This window comes from Nerophis ophidion, linkage group LG17, assembly GCF_033978795.1.
Source record: "Nerophis ophidion isolate RoL-2023_Sa linkage group LG17, RoL_Noph_v1.0, whole genome shotgun sequence".
NCBI lineage: Eukaryota > Metazoa > Chordata > Actinopteri > Syngnathiformes > Syngnathidae > Nerophis > Nerophis ophidion.
Window position 1 is genome coordinate 3,918,379 of NC_084627.1, and position 24,994 is coordinate 3,943,372.

The 24,994-nt window shown below is 40.7% G+C and overlaps 1 protein-coding gene and 1 long non-coding RNA gene across 2 annotated transcripts in view; one reads left to right on the forward strand and one right to left on the reverse strand.

The window, feature by feature from the left end:
- The window catches only part of ssh1b (slingshot protein phosphatase 1b), a 66,340-nt gene extending 42,142 nt beyond the window's left edge, over positions 1–24,198 (forward strand). Inside the window, exons 13-15 of the mRNA XM_061875770.1 lie at positions 4,361–4,561; positions 4,628–5,231; positions 11,866–24,198. Of these exons, the coding sequence (XP_061731754.1) occupies positions 4,361–4,561; positions 4,628–5,231; positions 11,866–12,240 (1,180 nt within the window). The 3' untranslated portion in view covers positions 12,241–24,198. The remainder of the gene's footprint in view (positions 1–4,360; positions 4,562–4,627; positions 5,232–11,865) is intronic.
- The window catches only part of LOC133535811 (uncharacterized), a 28,563-nt gene continuing 20,825 nt past the window's right edge, over positions 17,257–24,994 (reverse strand). Inside the window, exon 6 of the long non-coding RNA XR_009802331.1 lies at positions 17,257–17,786. This is a non-coding gene — a long non-coding RNA (uncharacterized LOC133535811). The remainder of the gene's footprint in view (positions 17,787–24,994) is intronic.

A 24,994-nucleotide genomic window follows, 5' to 3' on the forward strand; every position in this document is an offset into this window, starting at 1 on the left:
ATAATGCTATATTCTATTCTTTTTCTATTCTATTGTTTCATCGAAAATGAACCATCAAAGTTCATTTGGCTGTCATCTGTTTTAATTATGAGACACAATTGTGTCAAAGTTGTGATTTTTTTTTCATGCTTGAAATAAGAAATGTTTACTTTAAAAAATTAGTTTTTTACTTGTGTTTGCAACACTTGATATTCTAGTTTCAAGCATGTTTTACTCAATATAGGTCATCAAATCTCAGCAACAAGCTGTAATATCTTACTGAGATGATTTGACAAGTTTGTCAAATTATCGGCCCTTTTCCAAATTACCTTTTGTGTCAAAGATTTTGAAGAAATGTGTTCTGGCACAACTGCAGCCTTTTTTAGATGAAAATAGCACTTTAGATCCATTTCAGTGTGGATACAAAGCTTTGCACAGTACTGAATCTGCACTTTTAAAGGTTTTTAATGACTTGCTTTTAATGTCTGATTCTGGCAGCTCTGCCATTTTAGTGCTTTTAGATCTTACAGCTGCCTTTGACACAGTCGACCACACAATTCTTTTAGACCGCCTGAGAGACTGTGTGGGTGTCAGGGTGGACTGCGTTAGCCTGGTTCAGATCTTACCTGTCTGAGAGGTCCTTCTCTGTCAGGCTGGGGGACGCCGCCTCCTCTTCTGCCCCGCTTTACTGTGGTGTCCCCCAGGGATCTATTTTAGGCCCCATCCTGTTCGCTCTTTATCTCCTCCCTCTTGGAGATATTTTTAAGAAACATGGAGTGTTTGATCACTTTTATGCAGATGACTGCCAAATTTATATGCCGATTTCAAAAAGCCACGGCCCCCCTGACACCCCTTCTTAACGACGTCAAGGCTTGGTTAGCCCAGAATTTTTTAATAATGAATGAGGGAAAAACGGAAATTTTAGTTTTTGGTCCGGCCCTCACTGACTTGGGACCATTGCAAAATGATCTGAGTCCCAAAGTCACCAGCCTTGGCGTCACTATAGACAGCCATTTTAAACCAGACAAACAAGTCAATGGCGTTTTAAAATCCTGTTTTTATCACCTTCGTCTTTTAGTAAAGGTTAAACCGTTTTTATCTTTTAACCTTTTTGAACAAGTGGTGCATGCTTTTATTTCAAGTGGCCTGGACTACTGCAATGCACTTTATGCTGGCATTAGCCAAAAAGCTCTCTCCCGGTTGCAGTTAGTCCAGAACGCGGCAGCACGACTTTTAACAGGGGCCAGGAAACGCCAGCATATAACCCCAATTCTTCAGAGTTTGCACTGGCTCCCTGTTCATTTTAGAATTGATTTTAAAACATTGTTGTTTGTTTTTAAATCTTTACATGGACTGGCACCTCAATATATCTCGGACCTCATCTAAATTTACATTCCTGCGCGCGCTCTGAGGTCCGAGAGCCAGCTCCAGCTCGTGGTGCCCAAGACCAGACTTAAGACCAGGGGAGACAGGGCCTTCTCTGTGGTCGGCCCTAAGCTCTGGAACACTCTGCCCCTCCATGTTCAAACTGCTTCCACAGTGGAGTGTTTTAAGTCTCGTCTTAAGACCCACTTTTATTCTTTGGCTTTTAACACTACGTGAGTTGTGTGGTCCTCTATTCTCTGTGTTTTTTATACACTTTGATTTCTATTTTACTGGTTTAATTGATTTCACCCTTTAAAATAGTTTTTAATCATATTTGTTTTTATATTGTTTGTATTGGTTTTATATTTATTTATTTTTTGTTTTTATTCAGTCATTGGTGGAGCATAATATATATATATATATATATATATATATATATATATATATATATATATGTCTTGATTGGATTATCCGGAGAATAGTGCTCGATACCGTGGTAGAGCGCAATATGTAGGTGTGGGAAAAAATCACAAGACTACTTCATCTCTACAGATCTGTTTCATGAGGGGTTCCCTCAATCATCAGGAGATGATTGAGGGAACCCCTCATGAAACAGATCTGTAGAGATGAAGTAGTCTTGTGATTTTTTCCCACACCTACATATATATATATATATATATATATATATATATACTTTTTTTATTTAATTTAATTAATTTATTTATTTTTTACAATTGTTTTTAACATGGCTGTGCAGCACTTTGGAAACGTTATTGTTGTTTAAATGTGCTATAAAAATAAAGTGGATTGGATTGGATTGGATTGGATCATTCAGGACCAAAACCCTTAAAACAAGTAAAACTCTCTAATATGAAATCTGCTTAGTGAGAAGAAAATAAGAAAATATCAGCTTTATTTGAGCTATATCATCTTCCTGAGATTTCAGTTTTTGCAGTGTACTCTCGGGGCAAATCATACACTGCAAAAACTGAAATCTAAGTAACATTAGATATCCCAAATAACGGTGATATTTGCTTATTTTCTGTCCAATTGTGTCAAAGTCGTGATTTTTTTTTTTCATGCTCGAAATAAGAAATGTTTACTTTGAAAAAGTAGTTTTATACTTGTGAGTGTTGATGACTGATCATGTTTTGTTTGGATATGTTCTGTTAGTTTTGGACTCCTTTAGTTCCTGTTTTGTGCACTTTGAGTGTTTGTTTTTGTTTCCATAGGTACTAATTGTTTTCACCTGCCTCTGATTAGTGCTGCCGTTGTGGACTAATCAGAGGGCTATTTAGTCACGTTGCTCGCCACAGTCGGTGTGGCTTCATTGTTAGCGATACGCAACTGTTACGTTCCCATGTTCCTGAGTCTTGCTCCTGTGCTAAGTTGTTGCCTTAGCTTCCCGTGCGATGGGCACGTTTTTCTTTTGTCTGTTCTGTCTTGTGGGTACGTTTATGATTTATGAGAACTAAATCATCTCCTACCTCACGTTGTCGTCCGGAGCCATCCCTTCAGCATTCCGGGAGAACAAACACCGACCCGACCTCGCCACACGTGACAATGACACAGCTTTGCAACAGCTGATATTGTAGTTCCAAGCATGTTTTACTCAATATAGGTCATCAAATCTCAGCAACAAGCTGTAATATCTTACTGAGATCATTTAGGACCGAAACCCTTAAAGGGGAACATTATCACAGTTTCAAACGGGTTAAAAACAATAAAAATCAGTTCCCAGTGGCTTGTTTTATTTTTCGAAGTTTTTTTAAAAATTTTACACCTCCCGGAATACCCCTAAAAAAAGCTTTAAAGTTCTTGATTTTCGCTATTTGCGATGCGACTCTCCATTTCCCTGTGACGTCATACAGGGCTGCCAAAACAAACAACATGGCGGTTACCACAGCAAGATATAGCGACATTAGCTCGGATTCAGACTCGGATTTCAGCGGCTTAAGCGATTCAACAGATTACGCATGTATTGAAACAGATGGTCGGAGTATGGAGGCAGATAGCGAAAACGAAATTGAAGAAGAAGAAACTGAAGCTATTGAGCGAATAGCTATTGACGCTATTCGGCCATAGCATGGGTGTACATAATGAAGTGGCCCATAGCATGGCTGCCTTATTAGCATCGCCGGTAAAATGTGCGGACCAAACGATGAGGACTTTCGCATCTTGTGACACTGGAGCAACTTAAATCCGTCGATTGGTAAGTGTTTGTTTCGCATTAAATGTGGGTATCTAGTTTCAAATGTACATACTACTAGCGTAAATAGCATGTTAGCATTGATTAGCGTAGCATGTTAGCATCAATTAGCTGGCAGTCATGCCGTGACCAAATATGTCTGATTAGCACATAAGTCAACAACACCAACAAAAGTCACCTTTGTGATTTAGTTGACTTAATCGTTGCAAATGCATCTGCAGGTTATCCATACATCTCTGTGCCATGTCTGTCTTAGCATCGCCGGTCAAATGTGAAGACACTCTGGCACATTCAATGGGGGTCTGGCGGCAGATTTCTTGCCAGTGGTGCAACTTGAATCCCTCCCTGTTAGTGTTGTTACACCCTCCGACAACACACCAACGAGCCATGATGTCTCCAAGGTTCCAAAAAATAGTCGAAAATAACAGAGCTGAGACCCGGTGTTTGTAATGTGTTGAAAATGAAAATGGCGGGTGTGTTACCTCGGTGACGTCACGTTCTGACGTCATCGCTTCAAGAGCGATAAACAGAAAGGCGTTTAATTCGCCAAAATTCACCCATTTAGAGTTCGGAAATCGGTTAAAAAAATACATGGTCTTTTTTCTGCAACATCAAGGTATATATTGACGCTTGCATAGGTTTGCTGATAATGTTCCCCTTTAAAACAAGTAAAACACTCGAACATAAAATCTGCTTAGTGGGAAGAATAATCTTATCAGACAAAAAATAAGTAAATATCACCGTTATTTGAGATATTTCATCTTACTTAGACTTCAGTTTGTGTAATGTGTGTGTTTTGCTTGTCAGGAAGAACAGTTCCAAGTGCCTGGTGCACTGCAAGATGGGCGTGAGCCGCTCCGCTTCCACTGTTATCGCCTACGCTATGAAGGAGTACGGTTGGCCCCTGGAGAAAGCGTACAACTTTGTCAAGCAGAAACGAGGCGTCGCTCAGCCCAACGCCGCCTTCATGAGGCAGCTGGCGGAATACGAGGGGATTTTGGACGCGAGGTAGGTTTTTGCTTCGGACTTCGTTACTGCAAAAACGCAGCCGCTGTCACTTGTTTGACTTCCCAGTAAGCAGCGGCACAACAAGCTATGGAGACCAGGGAGCGATGAGGACGGCTCGGACGAGCGTCCGTCTTCCAGCCAGTGTTCAGGCCAGGAGGGAGAGGACGAAGCCTGGGGGGGCTGCGGGGCGTCTCCCTGCAGAGGTCTGGAGATGGAACCCCTGGACTCCCTCAACTACAACTACTACTTCCGACGCCTGTCGGACTCGGCCTTGGACAGCGAGCCCTCCACCCCGGTGCGGGGCCCGCCGCTCCTCGGCATGGAGAGGGTCTTCATCGAGATCGAAGACGTGGAGCGAGACGCCCTCCTGGAGGACGAGGGCTTCCCCATGGCTCATTTAGCGTTGCCGGGCGAGGGCACGGCGGCGCAGACGTGCGGGCGCCTGGACCCCCTGGAGGACATGAGGCTGAGGCTGGAGTTCAGCACGCTGGAGGAGGAGGACGAAGAAGAGGCCAAGAAGGAGGAGGCGGAGATGGCCGCCCTCGCTCAAACCTCCGCTCATTCCGAGGGGAAGAGATCCGGGGAAGAAAGTCGGCTAGGCTTCGCCAACTTGAACACCAACAACAGCAACCGGCTCGCTGCCAAGCGCAGCTGCCCGGCTGCCTTTGACGTAAGTTCAAACTCCTTTACAATATTTCGATGTACATTTTCTGTTATCATGACAATGTACAGCAGTGGTTGCCTAACTGTGGCATGCAGGCTCTATCTATCAATCAATCAATCAATGTTTACTTATATAGCCCTAAATCACTAGTGTCTCAAAGGGCTGCACAAACCACTACGACATCCTCGGTAGGCCCACATAAGGGCAAGGAAAACTCACACCCAGTGGGACATCGGTGACAATAATGATTATGAGAACCTTGGAGAGGAGGAAAGCAATGGATGTCGAGCGGGTCTAACATGATACTGTGAAAGTTCGATCCATAATGGATCCAACACAGTCACGAGAGTCCAGTCCAAAGCGGATCCAACACAGCAGCGAGAGTCCCGTTCACAGCGGAGCCAGCAGGAAACCATCCCAAGCGGAGGCGGATCAGCGGCGCAGAGATGTCCCCAGCCGATACACAGGCGAGCAGTACATGGCCACCGGATCGGACCGGACCCCCTCCACAAGGGAGAGTGGGACATAGAAGAAAAAGAAAAGAAACGGCAGATCAACTGGTCTAAAAAGGGAGTCTATTTAAAGGCTAGAGTACACAAATGAGTTTTAAGGTGAGACTTAAATGCTTCTAGTGCAGGGGTCGGGAACCTTTTTGGCTGAGAGAGCCATGAAAGCCAAATATTTTTAAGTGTATTTCCGTGAGAGCCATATTATGTTTTTTTAACACTTAATACAACTAAATGCATGCATTTTTAAGTAAGACCAACATTTTTAGAGTACAATAAGTCTCTTATTATTTTTAAGAACATTTTTATTCTGAAGCTAACTAATAATAAATAAAATACCTCTTACCGAAAATGCGACTTCTTGAACAGGTGCGGTAGTAAAATGGATGGATGGATGGATTAAAATGCGTTATGTTTGACTAAAGGGGAGGTGACGGCAAACGAACACCAGGTGGCAGTATGTCGAAAGATTTATTATATATAGTAAATATATACATAAATCTGTAGTACTAATAATACTAATACTGCTAATGAATAAACCAAGGAAATGAATTCTGACCAAAACTCAAGTGTGTAAGGCTATGTGTGTAGATTAGCTGAAGGATGTCTTACCAAAAATGTTGACGAGAGTGAAGTAACGCGGAAGTCCGTGGGAAAACGTGTCCAAGCGGGAGGTCGAGAATCCAAAAGGCGAGGGGAACAACAGGGGATCCAGGAATAAACACGGGAAGAGCTGCGGGAAGACGACAAGAGCATCAGACAACAGAAACACGGAAGTCGCAGGGGAAGAGCGAGTACGGGGATGGAAGCCAGACACAGGATGCTTACTCAGGTACAGATGGCTATAATCCGGCGAGTGATGGCAGGTTGTCCAGGCCTATGAAGGCAGCTCCGTCATTACCATCAGGCGTGAAGTTTGCAGGTGACTGATTGCAGCTGGCGGCTGCTGCAGGGCGGGGACACGCGCGGCTCACAGATGGATGGACGAGGGGCGCTGGCAGGGGTCTGAACCGTAACAAAATGCATGTGAATGTTTTCCATTTTGAATGTTATTTTTAACACTGTGATTACCAGCAAAAGGATTCATTACTTATTGTGTTAAGCAATGTCAGCTAAGAATTATATGTGTCAGAGTTAGTTGGTGACGAACCCCAAGATGCAGAGATGGAAGTAGGCATGGAGTGAGAAAACATGATTTAATAAAGATACTAAAACAAGAATTAAACCAAAGGGGTACAACAAAAGGCGCGCACGAGGCGGATAACTAACTAAGAGAGCTACCATGGGAGCTAGAAAATAAAAGGAGCTTGGCATGGAAGCTAGAAAAAACAAAAAGGGGCCTTAGCGTGGAAGCTAACGGGTAGCGAGCAAGAAAACAGAAGTCGTTACTTGTAAAATTAAAACAAAACGGAAGCAGGGAACAAAAGACAGTAAGCTACAAACAGAAACCGAAATATAGCTTACCGCTACGCCGCAATGACAAGACACGACAGGAGCGACAATATTTTAGCACTGACTGGATGGGATGACAGGTGTAAATAAGAGCGGGCTGATTGACACCAGGTGTAGCCAGGTGCCAATCCGCCGCAGCTGAGGGGACACAGCACTCAGGGAGAAAGACAGAGCGCTGACAGGAACTTAAGACAAGAAATACTACACACACACAGGAAAAACTAAAACACAAACACACTGTCAGGGGCAAACCTGAAAATCTGAGAGCCAGATGCAGTCATCCAAAGAGCCACATTTGGCTCTAGAGCCATAGGTTCCCTACCCCTTGATCTAGTGGCACGCCAAATAATCACTTGATTAAATGTTTTAGTTTACTATATTCAAACACAGTGTTACTGTTCAAACTGTGGTCAAAAATAGTAAACATACCTGTTAAACGGTTTTAATGAATACTTTCGCCTACTGCGCTACTGTGTTTTAATGCTGGTCATTATGGTGGTACTTGGAGAGCCAAGTGTTTTCTGAGGTGGTGCTTGGTGAAAAAAGTTTGAGAACCACTCAGTGAATGGATTCACTCAAGTTTAATTAGAAATTTTCAGGAACTTTTTAAAGTGTTAAATTATGATAAAATATTATAAATATTTAAATAGCGTAAAAAACTTATTTTTTTTCTATTTAGTTTAAATATATTTGAGGTTAAATTCGATAAACTTAAAATTTCATGCGGTCAAATCCACAATATCACACATTTTACTTGAATTTAAAATTGAAAATTGTCCTTATATTTTTTTAGGAATTTTTCATATATTTAGTATACATTATTTACTGGTAAAGTTTTGTATTTTTTGTCAGATATTTTTTGAAATGTCCCTATCCATCCATCCATTTACTACCGCTTATTCCTTTTGGGGTCCCTAATGTATCAATATTTGTTCTTTATATTTAGTGTACATTATTGGTCAATTTAAGTATTTTTAGTCCCACATTTTGTAAAGATTTCCTTAAATCTTTGTACAAATATTGTTTACCTTCTATTTAGTATGTATTATTTATTGGTGATTTAGAATATTTTAAGTCTCAAGTGTGTGAATGTGAGTGTGAATATTGTGTGTCTATCTGTGTTGGCCCTGTGATGAGGTGGCGACTTGCCCGAATTCAGCTGAGATAGGCTCCAGCGAGTGGTAGAAAATGGATAGATGGATGGATTATGAAAATGTCACTACATTTTGTGTAAATATTTTTCTTGTATATTTATATTAAGTTTTTTCTGATGTGGTGCTTGATGAAAAATGTTTGAGAACCACTGATCTACATTGAATGGATTCACTCAAATCTAATTTATATTTTTCAAGAACTTTTTAAAGAGTGTTAAATTATTATAAAATATTATAAATATATAGCGTAAAAACCTTTTTTTTTTAAATATATTTTTTTCTATTTAGTTTGAATAAATTTGGGGTTAAATTCGATGAAGATTAAATTTAATGCGGTGAAATCCACAATATCACGCATAGCTCGGTTGGTAGAGTGGCCGTGCCAGCAACTTGAGGGTTGCAGGTTCGATTCCCGCTTGTGCCATCCTAGTCACTGCCGTTGTGTCCTTGGGCAAGACACTTTACCCACCTGCTCCCAGTGCCACCCACACTGGTTTAAATGTAACTTAGATATTGGGTGTCACTATGTAAAGCGCTTTGAGTCACTTGAGAAAAGCGCTATATAAATATAATTCACTTCACTTCACATTTTACTTGACTTATTTAAAATTAAAAATTGTCCTTAAATTTTTTTATGAATATTTTTTCTTAGATTTAGTATACATTATTTACTGGTAAATTTTTGTATTTTGTCATATATTTTTTAAAATGTCCCTAATGTACCAATATTTGTTCTTTATATTTAGTGTACATCCATCCATCATTCCATTTTCTACCGCTTATTCCCTTTTGGGGTCGCGGGGGGCGCTGGCGCCTATCTCAGCTACAATCGGGCGGAAGGCGGGGTACACCCTGGACAAGTCGCCACCTCATCGCAGATTTAGTGTACATTATTGGTCAATTTAAGTATTTTTAGTCACAATTTTTTTTTTTTTTTCCTTAAATCTTTGTATAAATATTTTTTACCTTCTATTTAGTATGTATTATTTATTGGTGACTTAGAATATTTTAAGTCTCACATTTTGAAAATATCATTCAATTTTGTGTAAATATTTTTTTTTATATTCATTATACAATATTCATTGGTCAAAGTAATTATTTTTAGTCACACATTTAAAAAAAAAAAATGTCCTTAAATGTAGTATTCAATATAAGATTCTTATATTTAGAATGCATAATTATCGGGTCATTTCAAGTATTTTTAGTCACACATTTTTAAATAATGTCTACTATATTTTGTGTGAATATTTTTTTGCACACATTATAAATTTTATATAAATATTTATCCTTATATTTAGTATACATTAATGGTCAATTTGAGTTTTTTTTTTTTCGGTCACGTTTTTCTTAAATTCAAGATGAAAACATTTTGTACAAATATTTTTCCCTTTATTTGGTATGCATTATTTATTGACCAAATAAAGTATTTGATCACACATTTTTACAAATATGCCTTTAAATTTCGTACAAATACTTTTGCATTTTATTTACTTTAGTTTAGTCTTTATTTGAAAGGACAGTGCACAGAAATATTAACCTCAAAGACAGATATGTTCTGTACCAGATTATAGCTAAATAGCTCATTTCCATCTGCAGTATTTACTTTACATTATTTGTTGGTCAATTTAAGTATTTTTAGTCACCCTTTAAAAAAAAATAAAAGTCCTTAAATTTTAGATAAATATTTGTTCCTTATATTTCGTATACATTAATGGTCAATTTAAGAATTTGTTCACGTTTTCCTTAAATTCAGGATTAAAACATGTATAAATATTTATTCCTTCTATTTGGTATGCATTATTTATTGGTCAATTCATCACACATTTTGAAAAATATCCCTTAAATTTTGTACACATACTTTATCATTATATTTACTTTACATTATTTGTTGGTCATTTTAAGTATTTTTAGTCACACATTTTGAAATAATGTCCGTTATATTTTGTGTAAATATTTTTTTTCTTATATTTCGTATACATAAATGGTCAATTTCAGTATTTTAGTCCATCCATCCTTCCATCTTCTTCCGCTTATCGGAGGTCGGGTCGCGGGGGCAGCAGCCTAAGCAGGGCAGCCCAGACTTCCCTCTCCCCAGCCATTTCGTCCAGCTCCTCCCGGGATCACATAAAAAAAATAAAAGTCCTTAAATTTGATATAAATATTTGTTCCTTATATTTAGTATACATTAATGGTCAATCTAAGTATTTTTAGTCTTACATTAAAAAAAATTAAAAGTCCTTAAATTTAATATAAATATTTGTTCCTTATGTTTAGTATACATTAATGGTCAATTTAAGTATTTTTAGTCCATCCATCCTCCCATCTTCTTCCGCTTATCCGAGGTCGGGTCGCGGGGGCAGCAGCCTAAGCAGGGCAGCCCAGACTTCCCTCTCCCCAGCCATTTTGTCCAGCTTCTTCCTGGATCATATATAAAAAAAAAAAAGTCCTTAAATTTAATATAAATATTTTTTCCTTATATTAGTATGCATTAATGGTCAATTTAAGTATTTTTACTCCAACATTAAAAATCAAAGTCCTTAAATCGAATAGAAATATTTGTTCCTTATATTTAGTATACATTACTGGTCAATCTAAGTATTTTTAGTCCCACATTAAAAAAATAAAAGTCCGTAAATGTAATCTAAATATTTGTTCCTTATATTTGGGATACATTAATGGTGAATTTGAGTATTTTTTGTCACATCTTTTCCTTAAATTCAAGCTGAAAAAATGTATATTATTATAATTATAATATTTTTTCCCTTGTATACATTATTTATTGGTCAATGTAAGCATTTTTAGTCACACATTTAAAATATAATCCTTAAATTTTGTATAAATATATTGTTCGTATATAAATAAATAAATAAATGGGTTGTACTTGTATAGCGCTTTTCTACCTTCAAGGTACTCAAAGCGCTTTGACACTACTTCCCATTCACACACACATTCACACACTGATGGAGGGAGCTGCCATGCAAGGCGCCAACCAGCACCCATCAGGAGCAAGGGTGAAGTGTCTTGCTCAGGACACAACGGACGTGACGAGGTTGGTGCTAGGTGGGATTTGAACCAGGGACGCTCGGGTTGCGCTCGGCCACTCTACCCACTGCGCCATGCCGTATATGTAGTATAGATAATTTATTGGTCATTTATTGGTTATTAGTCATAAAAAATGGTCCTTAATTTTTTTAGGAATATTTATTTCCTTATATTTTGTCTAAATGATTTATTCACGTAGTTTTGTCAGACAAAGTTTACATGAAATATGTTCTTAAATTCAGGGTATATGTATTGTTTTTTAATTAAATTTTTTGTCTATATTTTTCTTATAAAATGTTCTAAAAAAAATTGTTTTTTTCTCAGTTTGTCTAAATGTAATTTTGCTGTGATTTAGTACAAGAATGTTACATTTTCCACATTTGTCTTCAAAAAGGAAAAGAAATATTGAAAGTTTTTCAGGCATAAATGATGATAATGATTTATATTCCATGTCCTTGACTGCCGTTGTGTTTTTCATCCCTTCAGGACAGCGCGAGCACAGGCAACCCTTTAAAAGTCAAACCCTCCTACCAGTCCTGTAAAGACTGCCTTCGTCTACCGCAAGGCCGGCGCTGCGAGCGTCCGGCGGGGGGGCGATCGCACCGCCTCAACCCGTCTCGCCACTGCACCCTCCCCACCATCTGCATAGACCCGCCTGGAACCATTTTCACTTCCAGTCCTCTTGTGTCCAGCAGCCACTTTTACCGCTGTTCCCCCACCACCACCGTCCCGCTGGACAACCGTCAAAAAGTGGTCTCGCCCATGAGCTGCCAAGACCCAACGCACGTGTCCCACGCAGTAGAGACTATGGATGACGCTGAGGTGGAGGGACGTACAGGAAATCCAGCAGAAATCCATTGAGGCGACCAAATATCGCATGGAACTGGAGAATCTGCCAAATTGGACGCGAAGGGATCGGCTGCAGCCTCGACTGAGTAGCCTGAGCATGGGCCACAGAGCGGACTGTCCTGGCTTTCAAGCTGCAGGAGCTCTTTAAGGAGAACCCAGTCAGACTAGGACCAAAAGTCCTTCTGGAAACTGAGGATCCTGAGGATTATTACAAACAAGATGGATGCTGGGATCCCAGGTTTGTGCAATGCAACGTAAAATACCTAAAATCAGTGTTCCTTGCTGTATATTCCACAATTCAGCTCACTCACAGAAGAAACTGGATGGTTGGTTCGCCAAGACAAGAGTATTTCACATTAAAAGCATTGCATCGTGCACAGGATTTGAGACTGTGAGCGCACTTGTAGTAAGGACGGATACTTCTGTACACTGCAAAAACTGAAAGTCTAACCAAGATTGAAGCTAGAAATTTTTGTATTTATTTTGACCAGGTGCTTATCAGTAATAGTGGTGAGGACCAAACTGCTCTTTCAGCATTAACCAGACCTTTTGCCAAATCTAACAAATCCCCGCAATGCAGTATAAAAATAATATATTATAGCATCTGGGTAATGTAGTATATAAACATTTACTTCCTAGTTTAGAATAGAATAGAATAGACTTTGTTGTCATTATATCTGCATAAAACGAGATTAAGGACTCCAATTTAAGGTGCGGTTGTGGGAACAAATATGGGATAAAAAATAAATTGCACAATAGGTACTGTATTTTTCGGACTATAAGTCGCAGTTTTTTTCATAGTTTGGCCGGGGGTGCGACTTATACTCCGGAGCGACTTATGTGTGAAATTATTAACACATTACCGTAAAATATCAAATAAAATTATTTATCTCATTCGCGGAAAAGACGAAGAAAATGTCAGCAATCGTCACACACACGTCAACCAATAAGAGTTCAGCGGGGTAGAGTTATGGCAGAAGTGTGAAATATGAATACTGGGAAATATGAATGCGAAGGGTTAAAAAAAACCCCACCTACAATCTGATACGTCACAAAGCTTAAAGGGGAACATTATCACAATTTCAAAAGGGTTAAAAACAATAAAAATCAGTTCCCAGTGGCTGGTTTTATTTTTCGAAGGTTTTTTCAAAATTTTACACCTCTCGGAATATCCCCAAAAAAAGCTTTAAAGTGCTTGATTTTCGCTATTTGCGGTGCGACTGTCCATTTCCCTGTGGCGTCATACAGGGCTGCCGATACAAACAACATGGCGGTTACCACAGCAAGATATAGCGACATTAGCTCGGATTCATACTCGGATTTCAGCGGTTTAAGCGACTCAACAGATTACGCATGTATTGAAACAGATGGATGCAGATAGCGAAAACGAAATTGAAGCTATTGAGCAAATAGCTATTGACGCTATTCGGCCATAACATGGGTGTACCTAATGAAGTGGCCCATAGCATGGCTGCCTTATTAGCATCGCCGGAAAAATGTGCGGACCAAACGATCAGGACTTTCGCATCTTGTGACACTGGAGCAACTTAAATCCGTCGATTGGTAAGTGTTTGTTTCGCATTAAATGTGGGTATCTAGTTTCAAATGTACATACAGGGAGCGTAAATAGCATGTTAGCATCAATTAGCGTAGCATGTTAGCATCAATTAGCTGGCAGTCATGCTATGACCAAATATGTCTGATTAGCACATAAGTCAACAACACCAACAAAACTCCCCTTTGTGATTTCGTTGACTTAATCGTTGCAAATGCATCTGCAGGTTATCCATACATCTCTGTGCCATGTCTGTCTTAGCATCGCCGGTCAAATGTGAAGACACTCTGGTACATTCAATGGGGGTCTGGCGGCAGATTTCTTGCCAGGGGTGCAACTTGAATCCCTCCCTGTTAGTGTTGTTACACCCTCCGACAACACACCGACGAGGCATGATGTCTCCAAGGTTCCAAAAAATAGTCGAAAAAACGGAAAATAACAGAGCTGACACCCGGTGTTTGTAATGTGAAAATGAAAATGGCCGGTGTGTTACCTCGGTGACGTCACGTTCTGACGTCATCGCTAAAAGACCGATAAACAGAAAGGCGTTTAATTTGCCAAAATTCACCCATTTAGAGTTCGGAAATCGGTTAAAAAAATACACGGTCTTTTTTTCTGCACCATCAAGGTATATATTGACGCTTGCATAGGTTTGGTGATAATGTTCCCCTTTAAGAACTTTGTAGTAAAAATCTCCTTCCGTGTCTGTCCCTGACACCCGCATTTCAGGCTGACACTGTGGAAACGCTGCCCACCCACACTGCTTGGTGCCTCGTCTGAGCTGCGATGACTTAGATTACCATAGTAACTAATTAGATTACCATAGTAACTAATTAGATGACCATAGTAACTAGTATATCATGCAAAAGCGCTAAATCCAACTATTGAAATACTTTGTATAGTTCAAGACTTCCGGTCATCTTAAAACATCACCGCACATCATAATGGCAGCTACACTTCTCATCTTAAAGATCTCCATCCGTCCATTTTTCTACCGCTTGTCCCTTTTGGGGTTGCGGGGAGCGCTGGAGCCTATCTCAGCTGCATTCGGGCGAAAGGCGGGATGTTAATTTCATCGGTGACATCTATTAAACAAGACAAGAAGCAAGGAAATAAACAGAGACATAATTTATGGACTTGTGTTTTTGCAGTGTACATGGTGTGTTTGATCCTCTTTCTGACATTTTTATCCCAAAAAAAAAGGTGACAATGGAAAGCATCAGTTGTCGTGCTTTCTGCAGTCGATGTGTCGTTACGGACTTTTGCTCCGATGCATGGCTTCGCAGTATTTATGACCTTATCTGCCGGCTATTTTACTACTCTCACTCTCGTGCCACGCCACTCTTTTACATTACGAACGCTCTTTTTTTATATTTATATAATGTGTATCGTTTGTGCCACCTATCCAAAGATGCCACGCACAGGTTGGGTTTTGGCACGCTGGGTGTGCCGGAAACCTTCACGGGGCATGTCGGAGAAGACCGGGAGGATACTCTAGATGTGTTGCTTTAATTAGATCAGCATCAGGACAATACTTCCTCTTTTTCCCCGTCCTAACTGGATCCCTGCTGGGAGCTGCCGGTTTGCTCCACGAGTTAGATTTGAACAGCTATTTGGGGTTTTTTCTTTGCCTTTTCCCCTCTTTTTAACCCTTTCATTAATACCTTGGCAGTGAATGACACAGGTATAAAAGCCAAAGCCAGTGAAGTTGGCACATTGTTTAATTAATAAATGAAAACAGAATACAATGATTTGCAAATCATTTTCAACTTATATTCAATTAAATAGACTGCAAATACAATATATTTAAGCTGTTTGTTTACATTATTTTTTTTATTCATCTTTACTATTTGGGCTTACTTGACCTTAATTAGAATAAAAACTAAAAATCAAAAACTTAGTCCATAAGTACACAAATGTGTACTTCATGTTTAGTGACATGCTAATTCTCATTTTTACACTTTTTTCCACCCAAATTCCATTGTGCGTTATACTCTTCTGACACCACCAGATGGCAGTTTAAGTGTCCACATAAGTGGCCATAAGACCCCAATTCAGTAGTGAACACAATTTTGGAAATAAGAGCTAAAAGGTGCTGTCCACGCTTGTGGCCACTAAGGCCTTTTATTGTTTGAATTGAGAAACAAACATTATTTTTTTTGCAAATAATTATTAACTTAGAATTTAATGGCAGCAACACATTGGAAAAAAGTTGTCACAGGGGCATTTTTACCACCGTGTTACATGGCCTTTCCTTTTAACAACACTCAGTAAACGTTTGGGAACTGGTGAATGAAAGATGAATGATGGGAGGTGGTCGGAAGCGGGAACTGGCAGCCCCATTCCATCAGTCTACCCCAGGGCAGCTGTGGCTGCAAATGTAGCTTACCACCAACAGGTGTGAATGAATGATGGGTTCTCACATCCCTGTGAAGCGCTTTGAGTGTCTAGAAAAGCGCTATATAAATCTAATCCGTTATTATTAATTTAGGACACCAATTTTTTAAGCTTTTCAAGTGTAATTCTTTCCCATTCTTGCCGGCGGCGTTTCTGGGTGTTGTTGATAAATGGCTGTGGATTTTCATAGTAGAGTTTTAACTTGCACTTACAAATGGGACGGCGTGGCGCAGTGGGGGAGTGGCCGTGCGCAACCCGAGCGTCCCTGGTTCAATTCCCACTTAGTACCAACCTCGTCACGTCCGTTGTGTCCTGAGCAAGACACTTCACCCTTGCTCCTGATGGGTGCTGGTTGGCGCCTTGCATGGCAGCTCCCTCCATTAGTGTGTGAATGTGTGTGTGAATGGGTAAATGTGGAAGTAGTGTCAAAGCGCTTTGAGTACCTTGAAGGTAGAAAAGCGCTATACAAGTCCAACCCATTTATCATTTATCATTTATGTGGCAACCAACTGTAGCTACTGACAGTGGTTTTCTGACGTGTTCCTGAGCCCATGGGGTGATATCCTTTACATACTGATGGGGCTTTTTGATGCAGTACCACCTGAAGGATCGAATATCATCGCTTACATGCAGTGATTTCTCCAGTTTCTATGAACTTTTCGATGATGGGGAAATACCTAAATTTCTTGAAATAGCTCATTGAAAAATGTTGTTTTTAAATGGTTTCTAAATTGTTGGACAATTTTCGCACATATTTGTTCACAAAAGTGGTGACCCTTGCCCCATCCTTGTTTGTAAATAACTGAGCATTTCATGGAAGCCAATCATGGCACCCACATGTTCCCAATTACCCTCTTCACCTATGGGATGTTCCAAATAAGTGTTTGATGAGCATTCCTCAACTTTCTCAGTCTTTTTTGCCACTCGTGCCAGCTTTTTTTTATACATGTTGCAGGCATCAAATTCCAAATGAGCTAATATTTGCAAAAAAAAATAACGTTTTGCAGTTTGAATGTTAAAAATCTTGTGTTTGCAGTCTATTTAATTTATTATAAGTTCAAAAGGATTTGCAAATTATTGTATTCTGTTTTTATTTACCATTTACACAACGTTCCAACTTCACTGGTTTTGGGTTTTGTAAAGTTCCGAGCCTGTGTACAATGAGAAGGCACTTGGACAATTTGAAAAGATGTAAACAAACGGTAATGTGAGATTAATAATGTTACCCACATGTGTTAAACATACATAGCCAGATTCTGGTTTGAAACTGTGGTGCCCCCTATGGGTAGGGGTGAAAAGTTTTACAATCTATAAAGCAAGGGGTGCCTACACCTTTTCTGCAGGCGAGCTACTTTACAATTGACCAAGTGGAAGGGATCTACCTCATTCATATATATCATTTTTATTGATTTATTTATGAAAGAGAGTTTTTTAGTTAACAAGTTAAAAGTGTTTAATGATAATACAAGCATGTTTAACACACATGGATTCCTCTCTTTCACGAAGACAAGAATATAAGTTGGTGTATTACCTGATTCTGATGACTTGCATTGATTGGAATCAGACAGTAGTGATGATAACTGTCAGGTTCAAACACTGATGACATCTATTAAACAAGACAAGAAGCAAGGAATCAAACAGAGACAGAATTCAATTTGGCTCAGTGAGGACAAACGTGTACATCTGTACCCTTGTACAGTGTCGTTACGCTCTGCCGAAAGATTGTACGCCGCCTCTTTTATTTGGACTTTCCCTGATTACATGGCAACAGCTGTTTCTAAAGGGACGGGGGTCGTAAAAAAAAACATCGCCTTGGATTACAAAACAGTTCAAAAGAAAAGGTCGGTTCAAAGAAACGGTCGTGAAAGAGTTCAAAGAAAAGGTGCTGGGAACTTGGGCTGATCCTGCTTTCTCTCCGCTTTGTAGTTCTCGGGTCAAAACAAAATATGTTAATTACAATACATAAAAGGAACAGAACACCTTCGTGTTGATTCCCATCCTACACAGTGGAGTTTTACAAGCCTTCTTCTTGGTAGGATCAAAGACAGCTTTTGTCTTCTCGCCGGGAACTCACGGCAACACAAAGTTTTGTGATTACTTAGACACAATTATTTTGACGATAACATCCACTTTTTCAAATGGAGGAGAAAAAAAGTATACCACATGAAAGTGGTTGGTTTTTGCCATCTTACTCGTCCAGCTTCCATACTCATTTTTATACACTTTCCAAAAAATACTTTGGCGGCAAACTCCGTAGCTTGCTCGCTTGTGCGCGCCAGCTATCTGAGACTCTTATTTTGTTAGCGCAGGCAGGATGAAGCAGGGCTTTTATTGTGACGACAGGAACTGTGCGGTTGGTCTTCAGAGTTTTGACAGCAGGTACGGCGCAAGAGTCTGTTGAAATAAAAAGTGTTTTTCTCCGTCCTGTCAGTCATTTTTTTCTTAATAATAAGTTTACAGGACCCTCGGGTGCCGTGAATGTCAATCAAGTGACGTCTTGGGGAAGACTGACGATCGCTGATTTCGGTGTGGCGCCTTCCGGTTTGGTGGCTGCAGGATTAGGTCTCTGCGTTTTGCAGATGATGTGGTCCTGACGGCTTTATTTGGCCAGGATCTTCAGCTTTCACTGGATCGGTTCGCAGCCGAGTGTGAAGCTGCTGGGATGGGAATCAGCACCTCCAGGTCCGAGTCCATGGTTCTCACTCGGAAAAGGGTGGAGTGCCATCTCCGGGTTGGGGAGGAGACCCTTCCCCAAGTGGAGGAGTCCAAGTGCCTCGTAGTCTTGTTCACGAGTGAGGGAAGAGTGGATGGTGAGATCGACAGGCGGATCGGTGCGGCGTCTTCAGTAATGCGGACGCTGTATCGATCCGTTGTGGTGAAGAAGGAGCCGAACCGGAAGGCAAAGCTCTCAATTTACCGGTCGATCTACGTTCCCATCCTCACCTATGGTCATGAGCTTTGGGTCATGACCGAAAGGACCAAGATTACGGGTACAAGCGGCCAAAATGAGTTTCCTCTGCAGGGTGGCCGGTCTCTCCTTTAGGGTGAGAAGCTCTGCCATCCGGGAGGAGCTCAAAGTAAAGTCGCTGCTCCTCCACATCGAGAGGAGCCAGATAAGGTGGTTCGGGCATCTGGTCAGGATGCCAACCGAACGCCTCCCTAGAGAGGTGTTTAGGAAAACGCAGGACACGTTGGGAAGACTATGTCTCCCGGCTGGCCTGGGAACGCCTCGGGATCCCCTGGGAAGAGCTGGACGAGGTGGCTGGGGAGAGGGAAGTCTGGGTGAGGTAGGGTGAGAAGCTCTGTCATCCGGGAGGAGCTCAGAGTAAAGCCGATGCTCCTCCACATGTAGAGGAGCCAGATGAGGTGGTTCAGGCATCTGGTCAGGATGCCACCGGAACACCACGGGGAAGAAACAGGACAAGTTGGGAAGACAACTACTCCCGGGTGGCCTGGAAACGCCTCGGGATCCCCCGGGAAGAGCTAGACGAGGTGGCTGGGGAGAGGGAAGTCTGGGTGAGGTAGGGTGAGAAGCTCTGTCATCCGGGAGGAACTCAGAGTAAAACCGATGCTCCTCCACATGTAGAGGAGCCAGATGAGGTGGTTCAGGCATCTGGTCAGGATGCCACCGGAACACCACGGGGAAGAACCAGGACACGTTGGGAAGACAACTTCTCCCGGCTGGCCTGGAAACGCCTCGGGATCCCCCGGGAAGAGCTGGACAAAGTGGCTGGGGAGAGGGAAGTCTGGGTGAGATATAGGGTGAGAAGCTCTGTCATCCAGGTGGAGCTCAGAGTAAAGCCGATGCTCCTCCACACGGAGAGGAGCCAGATGATGTGGTTTAGGCATCTGGTCAGGATCCACCCAAACACCACGGGGAAGAACCAGGACACGTTGGGAAGACAACTTCTCCCGGCTGACCTTGGTATGCCTCGGGATCCCCTGGGAAGAGCTAGACGAGGTGGCTGGGGAGAGGGAAGTCTGGGTGAGGTAGGGTGAGAAGCTCTGTCATCCGGGAGGAGCTCAGAGTAAAGCCGATGCTCCTCCACATGTAGAGGAGCCAGATGAGGCGGTTCAGACATCTGGTCAGGATGCCACCGGAAAACCACGGGGAAGAACCAGGACACGTTGGGAAGACAACTTCTCCCGGCTGGCCTGGAAACGCCTCGGGATCCCCCGGGAAGAGCTGGGCAAAGTGGCTGGGGAGAGGGAAGTCTGGGTGAGATATAGGGTGAGAAGCTCTGTCATCCAGGAGGAGCTCAGAGTAAAGCCGATGCTCCTCCACATGTAGAGGAGCCAGATGAGGTGGTTCAGGCATCTGGTCAGGATCCACCCAAACACCACGGGGAAGAACCAGGACACGTTGGGAAGACAACTTCTCCCGGCTGACCTTGGTACGCCTCGGGATCCCCTGGGAAGAGCTGGACGAGGTGGCTGGGGAGAGGGAAGTCTGGGTGAGGTAGGGTGAGAAGCTCTGTCATCCGGGAGGAGCTCAGAGTAAAGCCGATGCTCCTCCACATGTAGAGGAGCCAGATGAGGTGGTTCTGGCATCTGGTCAGGATGCCACCCGAACACCACGGGGAAGAACCAGGACACGTTGGGAAGACAACTTCTCCCGGGAAGAGCTGGACAAAGTGGCTGGGGAGAGGAAAGTCTGGGTGAGATAGGGTGAGAAGCTCGGTCATCCAGGATGAGCTCAGAGTAATGCCGATGCTCCTCCACATGGAGAGGAGCCAGATGAGGTGGTTCTGGCATCTGGTCAGGATGCCACCCGAACACGGGGAAGACCCAGGACACGTTGGGAAGACTATGTCTCCCGGCTGGCCTGGGAACGCCTCGGGATCCCCCGGGAAGAGCTGGACAAAGTGGCTGGGGAGAGGGACGTCCGGGCTTCCGCCTATCCAACCCGACCTCGGATAAGCTGGAGAAGATGGATGGATGGATAATTTTTAGCTCAATTTTTTCAATGGACTGACACACCCTCCGGTAGCTGGGGCTAAGGGGCACCCCTGATTTAGACAAATGCTTGAACAGTTTCAATCGTGTTCAGATTTCACACACTTGTCTGTCCCCGGAAGGTCTGTACCATGCATCTTGGTGGTTTGGCTAAACACCTGTGGGTGTTTATTTGTCTGGCGCAACTGAGCTGTGAGAGAAATTTCAAGTCAATTTCGCTTATGAGGACGGAGACACCATGTGGCGTTTGTCTAGCAGAGGCAACACTGTAACTTTAAAGTAGCAATGATTGTCACACACACACCAGGTGTGGCGAAATGATCTCCTGCATTTGACCCATCACCCTTGATCACCCCCTGGGAGGTGTGGGGAGCAGTGAGCAGCAGCGGTGGCCGCGCCCGGGTTATCATTTTTGGGTGATTTAACCCCCAATTCCAAACCTTGATGCTGAGTGCCGAGCAGGGAGGTAATGGGTCCCATTTTTATAGTCTTTGGTGTAACTTGGCCTGGGTTTTGAACTCACAGCCTACCCGATCTCAGGGGGATGTTTGGAGGCTTTTTACCCGGTTGTGTTCCAGGTCACTCCACCCAGTTGGTGAATTTCTGAAAAGTAGGGCCCATATTTGTTTGAATTATTTTTTTAATAGATATTTCATACACTTAAAGTCTATATAAGCCCTCCATGCAGTTTTCTACGGATGTGAATCTGATAATTCACGATTCGGTTCAGCATTGATTCTCGATTCAACCACAATTTTGGATTCAAACCATTTCTCGCTGTATATTATTTTATGTAAAAATGGTAATGAAGCCTTTTCCGAAATGATTACTGGCTGCAAAATTGTGGGTTAAATCACCAAAATGATTCCCGAGCGCCGCCACTGCTGCTGCTCACTGCTCCCCTCACCTCCCAGTGGGTGGAACAAGGCGATGGGTCAAATGCGGAGGGTAATTTCACCACACCTAGAGTGTGTGTGACTACCAGTGGTACTTAAACTTCAACTAAAAACTCTAGGTTGCTGACGTACTACATATGGCCTAAAATAAAGTGCCCCTCCCCCAACCCCCACCTGCGGCCCCACAAGGGACAAGCGGTAGGAAATTGATGGATGGATGCATTCTTAAAAAAATATTAATAGGTTTTTTTTTCAACAAATTGTGTTTTTTTTTACCACATTTTTTTAAAATGAATTAATTTTTAAAAAATCGTAATTTGAATGTGTGTCCAATTTTTTTTCAGCACCCCTCCAGCGTCGCCGCTAACTTATAAACCGCAGGTGTCAAACTTAGAAAATGGATGGATGGATGGATGGATTCTTAAAAAGAAAAAAATATATATTTTTTTTCAACCAATTGTTATTTTTTAACATTTTTTTAAAATTGTGAATTAATGTAAAAAATCGTCATTCGAATGTGTGTCGATTTTTTTTCAGCACCCCTCTAGCTTCGCCGCTAACTTATAAACCCAAGGTCTCAAACTTAGAAAATGGAAGGATGGATGGATTCTTAAAAGAAAAACATTTTCTTACGTTTTTTCAACCAATTGTTATTTTTTTAACACATTTTTCTAAAGCTCTGAATTAATTTTATAAAATCGTAATTCGAATGTGTGTCGAATTTTTTTTCAGCACCCCTCCAGCTTTGCCGCTACCTTATAAACCACAGGTGTCAAACTTAGAAAATGGATGGATGGATGGACGGATGGATTCTTAAAAAGAAAAAAATACGTTTTTTCAACCAACTGTTATTTTTTAACACTTTTTTTAAAATTATGAATTAATGTAAAAAAAATCGTCATTCGAATGTGTGTCGATTTTTTGTCAGCACCCCTCTAGCTTCGCCGCTAACTTATAAACCCCAGGTCTCAAACTTAAAAAATGGAAGGATGGATGGATTCTTAAAAAGAAAAACTTTTTTTTACGTTTTTTTCAACCAATTGTTAGTTTTTTTAACACATTTTTCTAAAATGATGAATTAATTTTAAAAAATCGTAATTCGAATGTGTGTCGATTTTTTTTTCAGCACCCCTCCAGCTTCGCTGCTAATTTATAAACCCCGGGTGTCAAACTTGGAAAATGGATGGATGGATGAATTCTTAAAAAGTAAAAAATGTTTACGTTTTTTTCAACCAATTGTTATTTTTTAACTCTTCTTTTTTAAATGATGTATTAATTAAAAAAATCGTCATACGAATGTGTGTCGATTTTTTTTCAGCACCCCTCCAGCTTCGCCGCTAACTTATAAACCGCAGGTGTCAAACTTAGAAAATTGATGGATGAATTCTTAAAAAGAAAAAAAAAATTATGTTTTTTCAACCAATTGTTATTTTTAACACATTTTTTTTTAAATGATGAATGAATTTAAAAAATCGTCATTCGAATGTGTGTCGATTTTTATTCAGTACCCCTCCAGCTTTGCCGCTAACTTATAAACCCCAGGTGTCAAACTTGGAAAATGGATGGATGGATGAATTCTTAAAAAGAAAAAAATGTTTACGTTTTTTTCAACCAATTTTTATTTTTTAACTCTTCTTTTTTAAATGATGAATTAATTTTAAAAATCGTCATTCGAATGTGTGTCGATTTTTTTTCAGTACCCCTCCAGCTTTGCCGCTAATTTATAAACCCCAGGTGTCAAACTTGGAAAATGAATGGATGGATGAATTCTTAAAAAGAAAAAAAATGTTTACGTTTTTTTCAACCAATTATTTTTTAACTCATTTTTTTTAAATGATGAATTAATTTTAAAAAATCGTCATTCGATTGTGTGTCGATTTTTTTTCAGCACCCCTCCAGCTTCGCCACTAACTTATAAACCACAGGTGTCAAACTTAGAAAATGGATGGAGGGATGAATTCTTAAAAAGAAAAAAAATGTTTACGTTTTTTTCAACTAATTGTTATTTTTTAACGCATTTTTTTTAAATGCTGAATTAATTTTAAAAATCGTCATTTGAATGTGTGTCGATTTTTTTTCAGTACCCCTCCAGCTTTGCCGCTAACTTATAAACCACAGGTGTCAAACTTAGAAAATAGATGGATGGATGGATTCTTAAAAAGAAAAAAATATATATGTTTTTTCAACCAATTGTTATTTTTTTTAACACATTTTTCTAAAGTGCTGAATTAATTTTAAAAAATCGTAATTCGAATGTGTGTCGATTTTTTTTCAGCACCCCTCTAGCTTCGCCGCTAACTTATAAACCCCAGGTCTCAAACTTAGAAAATGGAAGGATGGATGGATTCTTAAAAAGAAAAACATTTTTTTACGTTTTTTCAACCAATTGTTAGTTTTTTTAACACATTTTTCTAAAGTGCTGAATTAATTTTAAAAAATCGTAATTCGAATGTGTGTCGATTTTTTGTCAGCACCCCTCTAGCTTCGCCGCTAACTTATAAACCCCAGGTCTCAAACTTAGAAAATGGAAGGATGGATGGATTCTTAAAAAGAAAAACATTTTTTTACGTTTTTTTCAACCAATTGTTAGTTTTTTTAACACATTTTTCTAAAATGATGAATTAATTTTAAAAAATCGTAATTCGAATGTGTGTCGATTTTTTTTTCAGCACCCCTCCAGCTTCGCTGCTAACTTATAAACCCCAGGTGTCAAACTTGGAAAATGGATGGATGGATGAATTCTTAAAAAGTAAAAAATGTTTACGTTTTTTTCAACCAATTGTTATTTTTTAACTCTTCTTTTTTAAATGATGAATGAATTTAAAAAATCGTCATTCGAATGTGTGGCGATTTTTTTTCAGCACCCCTCCAGCTTCGCCGCTAACTTATAAACCGCAGGTGTCAAACTTAGAAAATTGATGGATGAATTCTTAAAAAGAAAAAAAAAATTATGTTTTTTCAA